At 44.8% G+C, this 15,365-nt stretch overlaps 1 protein-coding gene and 1 long non-coding RNA gene across 3 annotated transcripts in view; one reads left to right on the top strand and one right to left on the bottom strand.

Annotated features, from left to right (window-relative positions):
* Positions 9,557–12,728, bottom strand: TXNIP (thioredoxin interacting protein). Its single transcript, NM_001044614.2, is given in 8 exon segments — positions 9,557–10,008; positions 10,141–10,292; positions 10,405–10,561; positions 10,663–10,919; positions 11,051–11,153; positions 11,361–11,508; positions 11,631–11,703; positions 12,217–12,728. Coding segments are annotated over 8 exon segments (1,176 nt in total). The 5' UTR covers positions 12,467–12,728; the 3' UTR covers positions 9,557–9,972.
* Positions 12,960–15,365, top strand: part of LOC106510173 — a 37,619-nt gene continuing 35,213 nt past the window's right edge. Inside the window, exons 1-2 of one of the 2 annotated variants that reach the window (XR_002343449.1) lie at positions 12,960–13,098; positions 13,939–14,056. This is a non-coding gene — a long non-coding RNA (uncharacterized LOC106510173). Of the gene's footprint in view, positions 13,099–13,938; positions 14,325–15,365 lie in introns of those variants that run through there. The other variant, XR_001308392.2, reaches the window with a different exon arrangement.

Genomic DNA, 15,365 nt, shown 5'->3' with positions numbered 1-15,365 from the left:
ATCTCCCCTCATGCAGCATGTCTGGCCAGAGGACAGAGAAAAGAAATGAGCTAGACAGAAATAGCTCAGCTAATCTGGCCAGACCAGTGGTAACCTTTTCTCCACTGACCTTTCCCCTACTGAGGCTCATTTTTTCCCCAAGATCATTTGGGACCGGAAAGCTGGAAATAATGAAGCTCTGGTTTCCTAGTATCATCTTAGAAAAGTCTTTGCCTATTCCCAACAGTACTTAATTTGCCCTTTTGTATTCTGAAGGGAAGGGAGGTTCCTCCTGCAACCCTAATGCGAGTCTGAGGGAAGGCAGTGATCCAACCTTAACTGCAGAACCTGAGACGCTAAGTGTGATCTCCTTGATCATCTTAGACTTTGGAGGAAGGAATCCAGGGATTTCTAAGACCCAGTCCTGACCAATGCAGGGAGGGGCTGTGCCCACCTCCCTCCCGACCTCTGACTCTGGGACGGTTCTCCATTCCCAAACCTCCCCTCCTCCTGAGAGCCTCAGCTGTGGGCCAGGGTTCCCAAAACTTGAACCCCTGCCTCTCTCCAAATCTTCCCTATCCTGTAATTCTATTTTCCTTGGTGTAAAATGGACAAGTGGCAATATCCAAATCCTGTCTGGAACATTCTCTATTACACCCAAGGCAGCATTGATAGTACTAGAACAGGAGGGAGGTTGGACCTGTCTTTGACTTACCAATAGGGGTGGGAGGAACAAACTCACCTAAGTCAGGGACACAGACCTGGGGTATATCTTATCTTGGAGAGAACAGATGAAATCCCATGTGGACAGGGAAAGAAGCCCTGGTCCTCTTCCTCCTTATGCTCTGCTATGGCCAAAGATGTAGCCATTGTGGAGCGGCATTCCCTCATCTAAGGAGGTCAAGTTTACTCTTTATCTTTTCTCAGACTAGGGGTGGGGGTGGGGTAAGAGGAAGTGAAAGGAAGATGGGCTTGGAGTTCCCATTATGGCTCTGTGGTAATGAACTCAACTAGCATCCATGAGGATGGGGTTGGATCCCAAGCCTCACTCTGTGGGTTAAGGATCTGGTGTTGCCGTGGCTGTGGTGTAGGCCAGCAGCTGCAGCTCCCATTCGACCCCTAGCCTGGGGACTTCTCTGTGCTATGGGTGTGGCCCTAAAAAGACACATACACAAAAAGATGGGCTCAGTGAGAGAAAGGACAACTGCTGACCAGTGCTTTTCTCAGCCCTCTGCTTCCTGTCTCCAAGCCTCTCTCTTGGCCCCTAGACAGTCTTTCCCCTCTGACCATACTTGGCTGCCCTTGGCCCCTGACCTCTCCCTTACTTGGCCTGCCTTCTCTTTTGAGATTTGCTTTTCATCCTGGTCCACCAGTGTAACACCTGTCCAGAGACATCAGGGATGTCTACAAACTTCCCAGGAGCTGGCTGGGCCAGGTCAGAAGTGGTGGCCAAGAGCCCGAAAGAGTGCTTACTGTTATTGTCTTTGAGATTCCTTTCCTTTTCTGACTCTCTCTCCGCGTCTTTTTTTCCAAGTCTCTCTTTGCCTCATGTCTTTAGCATTGTGCTATTTAAATTAGGTTATCAGTGGGTAAAGGGATGAGGAATATTTGGAGCCACAGACGGCACGTGACACATTTTCCAGAGTGTCAGTTTTACTTCTTTTCTTTTTCTTTTTTTTTTTTTTTTGCATTGTACGGCCACACCCTTGTCAAATGGAAGGGGTCGAATCAGAGCTACAGCTGCCAGCCTATGCTACCGCCACAGCAACTCCAGATTGGAGCCGCATCTGCAACCTACACCACAGCTCAGGGCGATGCCGATGTTTATCTGCTGAACAAAATCAGGGATTGAACCGGCATCCTCGTGGATACTAGTCGGATTCCTTTCTGCTGTTCCATAATGGGCACTCCCAGTTTTACTTTTAATATTTGGTGGTGGGAAGTTCCCTGGTGGCCTAGTGGTTAAGGATCCAGCATTGTCCCTGCTGTGGCTTGGATCACTGCTGTGGGGTGGGTTCTATCCCTGGCCCTCAGACACGGGCAAAAGAAAAAGAAGATTTGGTGTGGGAAGACCAATTATTTTTATACTAAAGCTATATAAATATGTTATGCAGTATAAGTCAAAATTTGCACTTTTTAAACATAATACATATACTACAAAGACATTTCTGGCTTGTGACAGGCTACTTAGCACTCTTCCAGAAGCCCCAGGGGAAAATTAGTTCTCCCTAAAATTAGGGGTCCTTCAGAGGAAATATTTAAGAAGCTCTACTTAGAGCAGAGGTGACAACCTAAGATAAACCTTAACACCAGACAAGAGTCAGGGGTATAAAGGAGTGAAGCAGGTGAAAGTAATGCAGTAAGGATTGGTGAGAGCTGGCAAACATGAGTCTGCCTGACCCCTTACTTAGCTCCTGCAAGAGCCGTGAGGGAATGTGGACTCAGTATTACCACATTCTTAGGGGAAGCCAGAACAATAGATTATGGTGAAATCTGCTTTTTTTAATGTTTGCAACCAATTCAAATATTTAGGAAGAAACTGTACAAGTCTGTAATGTCTGCAAGCTGATTCCACCTGTGGACCCCAGGTTTACTGCCTCTGACCTCTACCAACATTTCTTCTCCTTTCCAAAGATACATGAGGCCAAATCTGGGCTTCCAAGGTCTCAAACTCTGTTCCCAAGAGTTGGGGACAGTGACGTTCATGAGCATGGGACGCTCCTGTAGGACAGCTTGGAGAGGTAGAACTGAAGAGAAGCTGTGGGGTACTGATGGCAGCTTTACCTTCTCCAGAAGTGCAAAGGAGCCGTTGGTCACTGTCCAACCACCTTTGCCCTGAACTTCAGGGATATGGAGCTAAAAACATCTTGGGGTCTGGAACAGAAAACAAAAATTCCTCTGAGTTGGAAGGTGAGACAAGCATGAGAGACCAGGAATAGAGAGAAATGGGAGACCAGGGGGCACAGGAAGGAAGCTATGAGCCTGAACAGATGGAAGAAGTCAGAATTGAGACAGGTGAACTGGAGAGGGAGGAGTCTTTAGCCGTAGAACCACATAAGGGAAACACAGTTCTCACGCCCCTGAACCCCCCCACACTCCACCCCACACTGGCCTCATAACTGAAATCCTCTGTCCATCTGTCCAAGAGGTTAAAAATATCCAAGCTAGGTTCCCAGCCAGACATTTCCAAGAACCTGTTTACTGACCATTTGATTGACTTGGAGAGGTGGTCAGCCGCTCCATCGCCCAACAAGGACAGAGGATAAAACTTGCTTGACACCCCAGGACTCAGGCCTATGGGATTCACAATTATGTCCCCGTGTTCTGCCTTCTTCTTTCTCACATCATTCCATTGCCTGGAGATGACCAACCAACTGGTAGTCAGAAACAGCCCAACCTTCCTTGTTTCTTCATTCTTTTCTCCTTACATAACAGGTCCCATAAAGACTACAGCAGGGTGGAGTTCCCGTTGTGGCTCAGTGGTTAACGAACCCGACTAGGAACCATGAGGTTGAAGGTTCGATCCCTGGCCTTACTCAGTGGATTAAGGATCCAACGTTGCCCTGAGCTGTGGTGTAGGTCACAGATGCAGCTCGGATCTGGCATTGCTGTGGCTCTGGTATAGGTCGGTGGCTACAGCTCCGATTAGACCCCTAGACTGGGAACCTCCATATGCCGTGGGAGCGGCCCAAGAAATGGCAAAAAGACAAAAAAAAAAAAAAAAAAAATACAGCAGAGTCACACCAAAGAAAGTTCAAGACAAAGATGGGAATAGCCTGAATAGATTAAATTGAGCCTAATCAGTATGGCTCACCTCCACTGGCTTTTGTGCTACTCAGTCTAGTCTACCTCATGGAAATAAATCAACCGAGATGCAATACATTTTTTTTTTTTTTCTTTTTTGGCAGGCCCATGGCATATGGAGTTTCCGGGCCAGGGATCAGATTCAAGCTGCAGTTGTTACCCATGCCAGATCCTCAGTGCATTGTGCTGTGCCAGGAATGGGAATGGAACCTGGGTCCCAGCACTGCGGAGACCTCGATCCAATTGTACCAAGGCGGGAACTCCACCATAACTTTTTTTTTTTTTTTTTTTTGTCTTTTCTAGGGCCGTACCTGTGGCATATGGAGGTTCCCAGGCTAGGGGTCTAATCGGAGCAGTAGCTGCCAGCCTATGCCACAGCCACAGCAACACGGGATCCAAGCCACGTCTGCGACCTACGCCAGATCCTTAACCCACTGTGGGAAGTCAGGGATCGAACCCTCAACCTCGTGGTTCCTAGTGAGCCACTGAGCCACGACAGGAACTCCACCACCATAACTTTGAATAAGAACTCTAATAGTTCCCCAGTGGCTCAGTGGGTTAAGGATCCTTTGGTGTTGCTACTGCATCATGGGTTCCATTACTGGCCCAGAAAATCCCAAATGCCATGGGCATGGTGGAAAAAAAAAAAAAAAGAGAGAGAGGGAGAGAGTATGAGGGGGCTCTATACTGTCATGGTATATTTGGCACTCTCGGTTTCTCAGTTTATTATTCCAAATACGGGGAAGATTTCCCCTGGAGTTGTACACTGAAAAGTTAAGGAAGCTCAGTTAATGAATTTCCAGAAAGTGAGACAGTTACTCCAGAGGCCTGTGACACACACTGTGAGTATGAGAGAAAATCCTAGTGCTCCCAGATCTATACCACGGGCGTGTGCAGAGGGCCTGGCCTGACCCCATAGTGGGTCACTTCTCTCCTACTACAAAATTAACTGGAAGTTGAGTCAGCATCTATGCACTGAACTCTTCTCAGATTGTTTTGTTCCCCCAACACAGGAAGGGAATCAAGAGGAGCAAAGAGAGAATGACATTACTTATGATAAGTCAGAGAGGAAGAACAATTTTGAGGACAGGCCTGGGAATGAACTAACAAAGGGTGGTGGTAATTTGCCTCCTCATTTTATTTTATTTTTGGCCATGCCTGGAGCAGATAGAAGTTCCCAGGTCAGGTTTAGAATCTGTGCCACAACAGCAACCCAGTGACGACACCGGATCCTTAACCCGCTGCACCACAAGAGAACTCAGCCTCCTCTTTTATTTTAGCTAATAAGAATGTGTTTGCTTTGTTCTAACACTTCACATATAATCTTCTGAATAGTCACAGCAATCTTCTGAAGCAGGTGCTATTATTATTTCCTATTTTACAGGTAAATAAACTGTAGCACAGAGAGGTTAAACAAGTTGCCCAAGGTCACAAAACTTGTTAAGTGGTGGAAGTGGGATTTGAATTTAGATAGCTAGGCTCCAGGGTACATGTGCTTATTACCACACTACACTATTTCTCCTTAATAGTATAGGAAGGCTGATTGCTGGATTTTTTCTAGGCTATAGACTTCCTTTTATTGGGCCTGCAGCCCTGGATCTGCAGTCATCTCTGAGACGGAGTTTTACAGCTTAGGAAATGAGGTAGATGTAGAGTCAGAAAGAGAGTGGAACAAAAGTTTCTTCTTTTCCAGTCCAGAATTATTGAGGTCAGTATGCTTGGGACAGGGGTTGGGCCATCAGAGGGTCAGTAAAATATTTTCGTTATCCATCTAATACATTTCATCACCTAGAGCTAGTCCAAGGAAAGAATACTAGGGACGGGTCTATATGCTATTGAAAGAACTGGGCAAAAGTGACTTCTTCACCCCACTTCATAACCTTCAACTTGGATGCCATCGCTTTTTGTTGATCAGGTGCTTGGTCAGGTCATGGCCTATGGCATGCAGAAGTTCCCAGGCAAGGGATTCAACCAGAGCCACAGGAGTGACCCGAGCCACACAGTGAAAATGCCGGATCCTTAACCACTAGGCCACTAGGGAACTCCTGATCAGGACTTCTCTTCACACTTTTCGTTCCCAATACCTCAACCCAATTACATCCTTATGTTTCTAGTCTGTTCAGAGTTATCAAGGTTGCCAAGGACCCTGGCTATGGATATACCTGTTCTTTTCTTGTTAATTTTACTTTGTCTAGCTCTTTTCTCTCTCTCTCTTTTCTTTCTTTCTTTCTTTCTTTTTTTTTTTTTTTTTTTTTTTTTTTTTAGGGCCACACCCATGGCATATGGAAGTTCCCAGGCTAGGAGTCCAATTGGAGCTAGAGCTGTTAGCCTACACCACAGCCACAGTAACACGGGATCTAAGCTGTCTCTGCAAACTACACCAAAACTCAGCAATGCCAGATCCTTAACCCACTGAGTGAGGCCAGGGATCGAATCTGTCCCTCATGGATGTTAGTCAGATTTGTAATCCACTGGGCCACAATGGGAACTCCTCTTCTCTCTCTTTAGATAGTTTTCTTGCTGTCTTCCCGCAGATCTTCCTCTCCAAGATTGGACCTAATGAATAAATGATACTAAGAACTGGCTCTCCTCTAATGGCTGAACATGTAAGTTATAGCTCTTTAAAAATTAAAAGGCATATGAGAAAAGTATGGGAAAGGAAGACCCAAAATATCCACCCACTTAAGTGGAGAAGAAGCTGGACCAGGACCCGAGAAAAAGTACTTAAGCAAGCCTATGTGCAGAAAATGCTCTGTGGTGAGGTACAAGTTGTGTACAGAAGGCAAAAAGAAGTCTAGTGGAGACTTTTATGCTCTGAGGGAGGGATGCATTTCCTCTGCTATAGCTGCTTCCTTCCTCAGATTTTGCTGTGCTTTTCAGTATGATAGTCATTAGTCACGTGGAGCTAATTAAATTTAAACAAAAATAAAAACACGCTTCATCAGTAAGAGTAGCCATATTTCAGAGATCACTAGTCACATGAGGAGGGTGGCTATGCTATTAGTGCAAATAGAGAACATTTCCATCATCAGAGAAAGTTCTGTTGGACAGTGCCAGATTTGAGGTATTACGGTATTAGGAGAGGGTGCATATATGATTTGGCCCTTCAAGAACCAAATCTCTATCAGACCTTGGGTGTAAGTTATCTACCCTCTCTCCGTCATCCACTTCTTATATCACATACCAGTAGCCAGGCTGTGTACACAAACAACCAGGCTTTTATGCTCCATAGTCTCTCCATCTCTTTGTCCTGCCCTCTGGCCTGCTCTTGTCCTTGCTCCACCCTTCCAGTCCCTAGAAAACAAGCTCCAGAAAAAACTTTCCATCAATTTGACCTAGTTTCCTGGTCACAATTCGAAAGAGGAGGTGCTAAATTCTTAAACAGGTAGAAAATGGAAGAGGTAGAGGTAAGAATAAAGGTGATAGTCACCACAGCAACAGAGCTAAAGACTGACACATCAGTAAAGAAAAACAAACAGAGCCAGGAGAGAGCAAAAGTGCTACTGAGAATGAAAGATAGACACAGACAAACGAAGATTGAAATGGAAAAGAAATCTTTTCACCTCACTTTCGACTCCATTTACATTGATTTTAAGAACTTCCAGGAATCTGAGGTTTGGAATTACTATGTGGAGGTTCACAGGAACACCAGCCCCCAAATAAAGGCTAGGACTAGATTTGTCTGCAAAGGTTTAAAAGAGCCAGAAATCATAAAGTATGTTGACCTCTGCCATCTCAGGGTTTCTCATCCTAGTCACTCCTTCAGGAATAATAAAAAGTCATTTCAATTAGGGGTAGAACTGTGGAATCAATCTATTGTTATTACCCTGCAGAGAAGTAACAGGAACTGCAGAGGTATATTCCGAACGGTAAGGGTGGAGTCGAATATTCAGCAAACATTTACTGAGTTATGATCATGTGCTTGCATAGGAACTGTGTGAGGAGCAGCAGAAATAAAAACTGGTAGCAACCTTCAAATAACTTGATATTTATTACTCTAAATCCTTAAGTCCTATGTTACATCTTCTTGCATATAAACCAGGTTTATACTGGGAAGAAACTATGATGAAACCAAATCATAAAGTAGGGAATCATAACCCTTCCCTTTCAAATCCCGTCACAAACTTCATTTCCCTGTATTTCAAGAGCTCATTCAAAAAAGAAAAAAAAAAAAAAAAAAAAAAAAGCCTCATGCACACCCAAACTGAAGGAACTTAGTAGTGACTAGCTATAGATGTAGAAAACTAGCTTAGACCACCAGAAGATCCCACTACAGTTCTTTAGTGAATTGGAAAAAAAGACAATGCAGCTAAAATGGCTTCCCTCTTCACCCCTCCAACCCCTGCCCTGACTGTATTCATTAGGGTCAACAGGAAATGTTCTCTCTACAAGGTTTACAACAATGTGAATTGCGAGTTAGGGAGAGACCTCCTTTAGGCAAATTTTCTTTTCTTTCTTTCTTTCTTTTTTTTTTGTCAAAAGGGCTGCACCCGCCGCATATGGAGGTTCCCAGGCTAGGGGTCGAATCCGAGCTGTCGCTGCCAGCCTACACCAGAGCCACAGAAACTCTGGATCCGAGCTACGTCTGTGACCTATACCACAGCTCACGGCAATGCCAGATCCTTAACCAGTGAGCAAGGCCAAGGATTGAACCCACAACCTCGTGATTCCTAGTCGGAAGGAATCTGCTGCGCCATGATGGGAACTCCCAAATTTTCTTTCTAATAAATTTCTCTAATACCATTTCACAGACAAGAAAACCAACATTTTTTTCCATTAAAAAAACTTTATTTATCTTTTTTACAAAGAATACCCCCACCTGGGGTGAAAAATATATCTGGTTAAGTACAAAATATAGTTTTTGTCATACAAAAAGATATACAATTAAAAAACAACAACAAAAAAAATGACACCACTTTTAGCCCACATACTTTCTCAGGAGAGGGTAGAGCTCAGGGCTCTGACACAGGACAGCGAACAAAGTGCTAAGGCTGAGAATGACTGACCAAGTGCTGGTGGCTGCAGTGAGAGAGGGGCTATCAACATCCCCGTCTCCTAACACTGGGGGAAGGGAGCCCTAGGGGCTTTTGTGAAAACCTGCCCTCTAGTTTCTCATGGCACCATCTGGATGCTCTAATCACAGTGTTGGGGCATTTTGATCGAGTTCTTCCTTGGCTTTGGAGATGTCACAGTAGGCAAGGCTGATAGCAGCAACCCTTCTCATATAATTAGAGTGTCAGAATTGCAGAATTCTGTACACTGGGACAAAGTCTCAAAAGTAGTGAGAAACACTTTTTTTTTTTTTTTTTTTTTTTGTCATTGTGCTTACCCCAGAGACACAGTAGACCGATTTTGGCTTACATCTGAGATAGAGGGGAAAAAAATTTGACACAAACTAAAGTGCTAAGACCATCACCTCAGAATCAATTCCAAGGAGTCATGTGAGAAGAAAAACACATTTTCCCACATGAAAATGTTTGCCAACAGAAGAACACAGTGCAATAGGCTCTAAAAATGGCTTTTTAAGACCTTTGGTGGGGCATAGTTACTACTGCTTTACGCCACATTAAAGCACTTTCTAAACAAAGACAACTTTAGAGCTTCTTCCCTTTAATTCACATGGGAAGCTCACTCTAAACCAAATAAGCTCTGGAGGATTTTTCTTTTTTGTTTTCTTTTATCTATAAGTGTACAAACAAAGGGGAACAATGATTTTAAGAACATCTTTTTCCCAAAGTTTTGGCCATGATTTTTTTCCTTTTCATTCTTCTAGTTTGCTAAATTGGCTTTTCTCCACATGGCAGAGGTTCAAGATCTATTGTTATAACAGTCTGAAATCCCCTCCATAAAACCTTGGGAAGACCACACCAGGAGGCCATTTCTACCCCTTATTTAAAATGCCTCAATTCTCAAAAAAGATCTGAGAAAATGGAATGGGCCTAAATTTGTCTGTGTTTTTAAACCCATCCAGCAAAAAAACCCTTGTCACAACATCTCACTGGCTGAGGACGACTGCGCACCCTTTAAGGCCCAAGAGATTGCCTGATGATCACCTCCTACACCGGAGAGTCAGAGGCTGGGGTGGATCTGTACCCCACTGCAGAGACTGTTGAGTCTCCTAAAAAGTCAGTCCAGGAAGAGAGGTGAAAAGAAAGAAGTAGGTATAGCTGCTTCTTTCCTTCCACATGTTCACTGCACGTTGTTGTTGAGGATGCAGGGATCCACCTGGGAGGAAGAAAGAAAAGGATATTTTAGTTTGGGTAAGAACTAAGAGAACAACCCAGTTTAGTAATCCCTCCAAGTCAACTTTCCACTGAAGGCTTAGGACAAATGTAGTGGCAAAATGACAATTCTTACCTCACTGTAAGTAGGTGGTGGCATGAACTTAAACTCAGGAGCATACATAAAGATAGGGCTGTCTTGAGAGCCATCTGTGTCATCTAGCAGAGGAGTGGTGGGGCTCTCCAATCGGTGATCTTCAGGAATGATATCCATATAGCATGGAGGAGCTACAGAGACAAAGTATGGGGATAAGAAGCCTGGCCAAGAAATGCCTGACCATCACAATTTTACAAACCCAAGCAGACCAGAAGGGAAGAAAAGACATTAGGTCTGGCTCACCTTCGGGGGTATCAGGGATGTTTAGATCTACCCAACTCATCTCGGAGCTGGTTCGGCTGGCCATGCTGGACGTCCGGCTGCTGAGGCCTGACCTGCTGCCAATTACCAGGGGCAGGTCAAGAATGACCTTCTTGGAGCCAGGGACACTAACGTAGATCTAGAAAGGAACACGGGAGTTTGTTAGGCTAGAGATCTGGAGAAAACATCACTATTGTTTTGACAGATGAACAATTTCTCTCTCCAACCCTACAAACTCACCAGTAAGAAGTATTCAACTCGAAGGATGTTGCAGCCCAAGATAGAAGGCCTGATCTTCTGCACCCGAAGGCTCTTGCCACGCCATGATGCACAGGTTCCTGAGATAATGTGATTGCCTCTGACCGATGACAACTTCTGCGTCAGTACTTTGGTTTGGCCATTGGCAAGGTAAGTGTGGCGGGCTACAATGGCAGCTTTGGGCACCACAATGCGGGAACATGTATTCTCAAAATCAGCATGGATGTTAATCTCATCACCTAGCAATGGGAAAGATGAAAACTGATGCTCAGTACAATCAACGACTTTTCTTTTGTCCCTTTCTACAGCCCTCATCCCAAACCCATAGTTTCTGTTTTAGCAGTCTCCCATTTTAAGCACAGATTTTTACCTTCACAGAACCCTTTTCTGTCGATTCGAGCAGAGACAGACACCCGGCCATCAGGAATGAACATGCAGGAAACTTTCTTCTCCTTTTTAGCAGACACAGGTGCCTATGTAGAATGGAGGTGTTTTGAGAATTTCTAGAGATCCTTTCCCTGCTTTCCGTTCCTTTCCAGTACTTATTTATAGTAGGTAGCCTTCCCTCCCACCTTGATGATTTAGGACTTGATTCCCCGAGGGGCTTCACTTTTAATGCCCTAGACATTTGACTTAGCACCCCTGAGCCCAAAAAGAACAGAATCTTAGAATGACTTTACCATTAAATCAGGGGTATTGACATCCACTAGATCCATCACTTCGAAGTGTTTTTTTGTCTCTTGAGTTGGCTGGCTTGGGCGATCAAGAAAAGCCTTCACCCAGTAGTCTACACACCCATATTTTCCTTTGAAAGATGTTCCCAGAGGCCTTTATAAAGAAAAAGGAAACAACTAACTTAAAAAAATGCTCTCCAAGAACAGTGAGTGATCAAAGGAGGGGAAGATTTTTAGAGACAGATAAGTCCACAGATGCATTTAGCTGATACCTACCCCTGAGGAAGCTCAAAGCCAAACTTGTATTCATATTTGTTTCCAGGTCTCATGATCACCATCTCATTCTCCCCTGAAAAGAGAGATAAGCAAGTAACCATTAGGTTTCCTGTTACACTTAAAATGCATCTGTGCCGATAAGGAATTCTTAGGCATCACGCAAGAGTATTGCAGAACTCGTATTCTCATCCCTTTTGTTCCTAAATGACAGATTCTGATGTATTTTGTTGGGCAAAAAGTTGCAAAGCCCTGTAGTGTTGACAGGCTCAACCAGGACAGTTAAGCTACAATCATCTCAAACAAGAAGCAAGCAAAGAATAAGCAACTTATGCACAGAAATGTTTCAATAGGTAAGGCAACATCCTTCAACATCTCCAGAACACAGCACCACAAGAAATTGTACAAATCACCCTTTTGGGTGGGCAGGGATTGTAAATTAAAAAGAAACAAAAAGATAAGGAATTGACACAAAATTCAAACCACACCACCTGAGCAACTTAGAATATTTAGTGTAGGCTCTATTTATTCGTATCAACTCTCTTCTCAAATCAGCTTTCGCCCTCCAGTCAACAGCTGGGTCACTTACCTGTTGGGTGGTCGTCCAGGAGAAGAGTGTCTTCATAGCGCAGGTAGTCCAAGGTCTGTTTGCACTGCTGGGATCCCTGCATCCACAGGACTTTGGCCACTCCACAAGCCAGGATCCTGACAGCTTTGATTCGAGTGACTTCACACACCTCCACTATCACCCGGCCAGCCACCTTCTCCCCACAGCCGTACACCTTTTCGGGGTCGTTAAAGACCACCTCAAAAGACTTGATCTTCTTGAACATCACCATGTTTGGGCTCGGTTGACTTGAGAGTTAGAAACGGGGCAGGGGGCAGGAGTGAAAAACAAAACCCCGAATCAAAGGGCCCTTTGCAATGAATTAAAATTATTTCACTTTTCAACTCTCTATTAAATGTTCGACAAGATGTTCCCTTGCTGGTTGTGCCAAGGTATTTCAAAAGAAAAATAAGCTCTTTCCTGTCTTTCCTCCAACAGCTGGAGGAGAGCTCCGGATCTCGGCGGGAAAGCTAACAGCGATCTGCCAGAGGAGTGGAAAGGATAGCTTGTGCTGAGAGCTATAAACTGCTCTATATAGTAGCCGGGCAGGCAGAGCCACGCGAGCGCTGGCCCGGAGGCTCGTGCAGCCCTCGTGCACAGCCCGCCCATTGGCTGCCCGCTCCATGTTTACCAGGAGCCCGACCAATCAGCGAAGTCGCAGCGGCGCGTGGACACAGTGTGCTCCTGGCGGGGAAAATGGTTGTTGTGCACTGCTGCGGCCCTGGGAGGAGGGGGCGCAGGGGCCGTGGGCGGCTTCCCGGGAGCCCAAAGGAACGAAGCATTCGCAGACCCTAAAATTTATCCGAGGCCAGTGGCCTTGGGAGGGCGAATGAGGATGCTTCTGGGCTGGAGCGACATTTCGAGGTAAAAGGAAAATGTGCTTATGAGGGAATTTCGTGCCTAGCCATTGCCAGTGCAGTTAATTTAGAGGCGACCGTTTATTCCCGGCTCACAAATCGCAAGTCGTGTGAAAAACAATCCCCGAGCGCCAAGAATACTTTAGGATTGGGGCGGAGGGCAAGGAGTGCTGCTGTTATTATTCAGGACGAGCCCCTTTGTCTTCTTGCCCCGCATCTCTATTAAAAACACCCCCCCCCCAAAAAAAATAAGCTGATGTGAGAAGGAAATGAGAATTTGTCACAAATTTTTACCCTCTTCTCCGCGCACACAGGGAAGCGCGCGTGTGGGACCTACCAGCCTTTTTCCTCCCTTTCCAGCCCCCAGGGCTCAGGGCTTGGTGCTGGGCTGTTCCTCAGCCCCTGCGCCCCCAACTCAGTTCTCTCTGTTCTCTGGACCGGAAACAGTAAGGGCGCGGCCACATCCTGTTGCTAATGCCCTCATCTCTTCAGTCCCTAACCTGCAAAGTTGAGGGACACTTTGTTTCTGTTCTCCCAGTTACCTCATCACTTCTTTAGTAAATTGTGTTCTCTAGGCTCAGGTTACCTCTCCCTCCCTACTTCTCCAGGAAAGGGGGAAAAAAAAGGATGCTTCATTCTGCGCTTTTTTTCTGAATAACTTTAACTCTTTCTTGCCTTCGTTCCCTCTCCAATTTACTAAATCAAAGGTACATCCCTAAATCTGCTGCCCACCCTCCTCACAGCCTTCAAGTTAATTAAAAGCAGTAAAGTTCTCTGGTCTGTAACCAAAGTGTCCTGTTTGAAGGAAGCATTTCCTATCTTTGAAAAGTTTTTTTTTTTTTCTAAGTTGTTCAGAAATTGCTAAGAAAGCAAAGAGAAGACCGAAGGTTCACTGGCACGCTATATGCTAAAGCTGGAAGAGAACCTGACTCCTCATCCTGTGTTGTCATTTGGCTTGCTGACAGGTGGGTTTTTCCCTAGCTGGCCATGAGATGCCTTAGGAGCTGACTCCCAAGCAATTTCTCAAAAATGCAATAAGAGGAGTTTCCATCGTGGCTCAGTGGTTAACAACCGGACTCGCATCCATGAGGACGTGGGTTCAATCCCTGGCCTCACTCAGTGGGCTAAGGATCTGGCGTTGCTGTGGCTGTGGTGTAGGCCAGAGGCTACAGCTCCGATTTGACCCCTAGCCTGGGAACCTCCACATGCTGTGGGTGCGGCCCTTAAAAAAAAGCCAAAAAAAAAAAAAAAAATGCAATAAGAAAAACTTGTGTGTAGAGACACAGGGATTCTTCTCCCTTTTCTTTGATACCTGAGCCCCTCTCATGGTTATGTTGGGGCATCAGGAGATTATTGTTTCATTTCTTGTGCTAGAAAGAGGAAGACAATGTCCTCAAGATTGAGTTGGATAAGTAAATAAGAAGCATTAGGATATGCAGAAATCCTACCCTCTCAGCAAAAAGAAGACTATTCATTGCTCTTAAGGATCCTTCATCTTTCCTCACACTCTCTAACTGGGTTGACACCCTAAGGCTAACAAGTTACAACTCAACCCCACTATTATTAGCTCAGAACTCAGGTATTACGAATGCTGGAAACACACACACACATACACACACACACACACACACACACACACACCCCAGGAAGGAAAGGAAACATGTTGATCCTTTAGGGTATGTGGATTTGACGAGGCACCCTGTTCAAGAAAGTTAACAAATAAGGCCTGAGTTGTTTTCAATGGTCAGCAATATTGACTGATTTATCTACAGTAGGAAATGTGGGGCTCTCAGTAAAGTAATTTTAAAAATATGAATTGTGGCTTCTGTGAGAATATTTAGTTTGTTGCATGAAAGCCTACACAAATACAAAATATCAAAACCTTTACAAAGAAATACATGAACCAATATTGTTAAATAGTGTGGGATGTGTAACTACACAAATTTTGAGGGAGTGGGAGGGGAGGTGAGTGTAGTAGACCATGGTGCTGTTGACTTGGGACATCTTAGACAAAAGGGAATGCTGATATTTATTTTGGCACACCTATGAAGTACTGACTTTAAATTTAAAAATATATATTAATATCATTCTCTCTTGCTCTAAGTTCCTCTTTTGGGCTCCAGTTTCTTTCGTTCCCTTTTTGCGGAACTCTGTACAGACCACTTGTTTGCTCTGTGCTATGCCTGGGTTCCCTTAAATGCCAAAAAACTATTTCTCTTTGGCAGCAGCAGCTGCCTACAGGGCCTGTAGCCAAGGCATGTTCTGAAACGGAGT

This window comes from Sus scrofa, chromosome 4 (assembly GCF_000003025.6).
Source record: "Sus scrofa isolate TJ Tabasco breed Duroc chromosome 4, Sscrofa11.1, whole genome shotgun sequence".
Taxonomy (NCBI): Eukaryota; Metazoa; Chordata; class Mammalia; order Artiodactyla; family Suidae; genus Sus; species Sus scrofa.
Note: the sequence above shows the minus strand (reverse complement) of the source record. Positions and strands in the feature narration are given on the sequence as shown.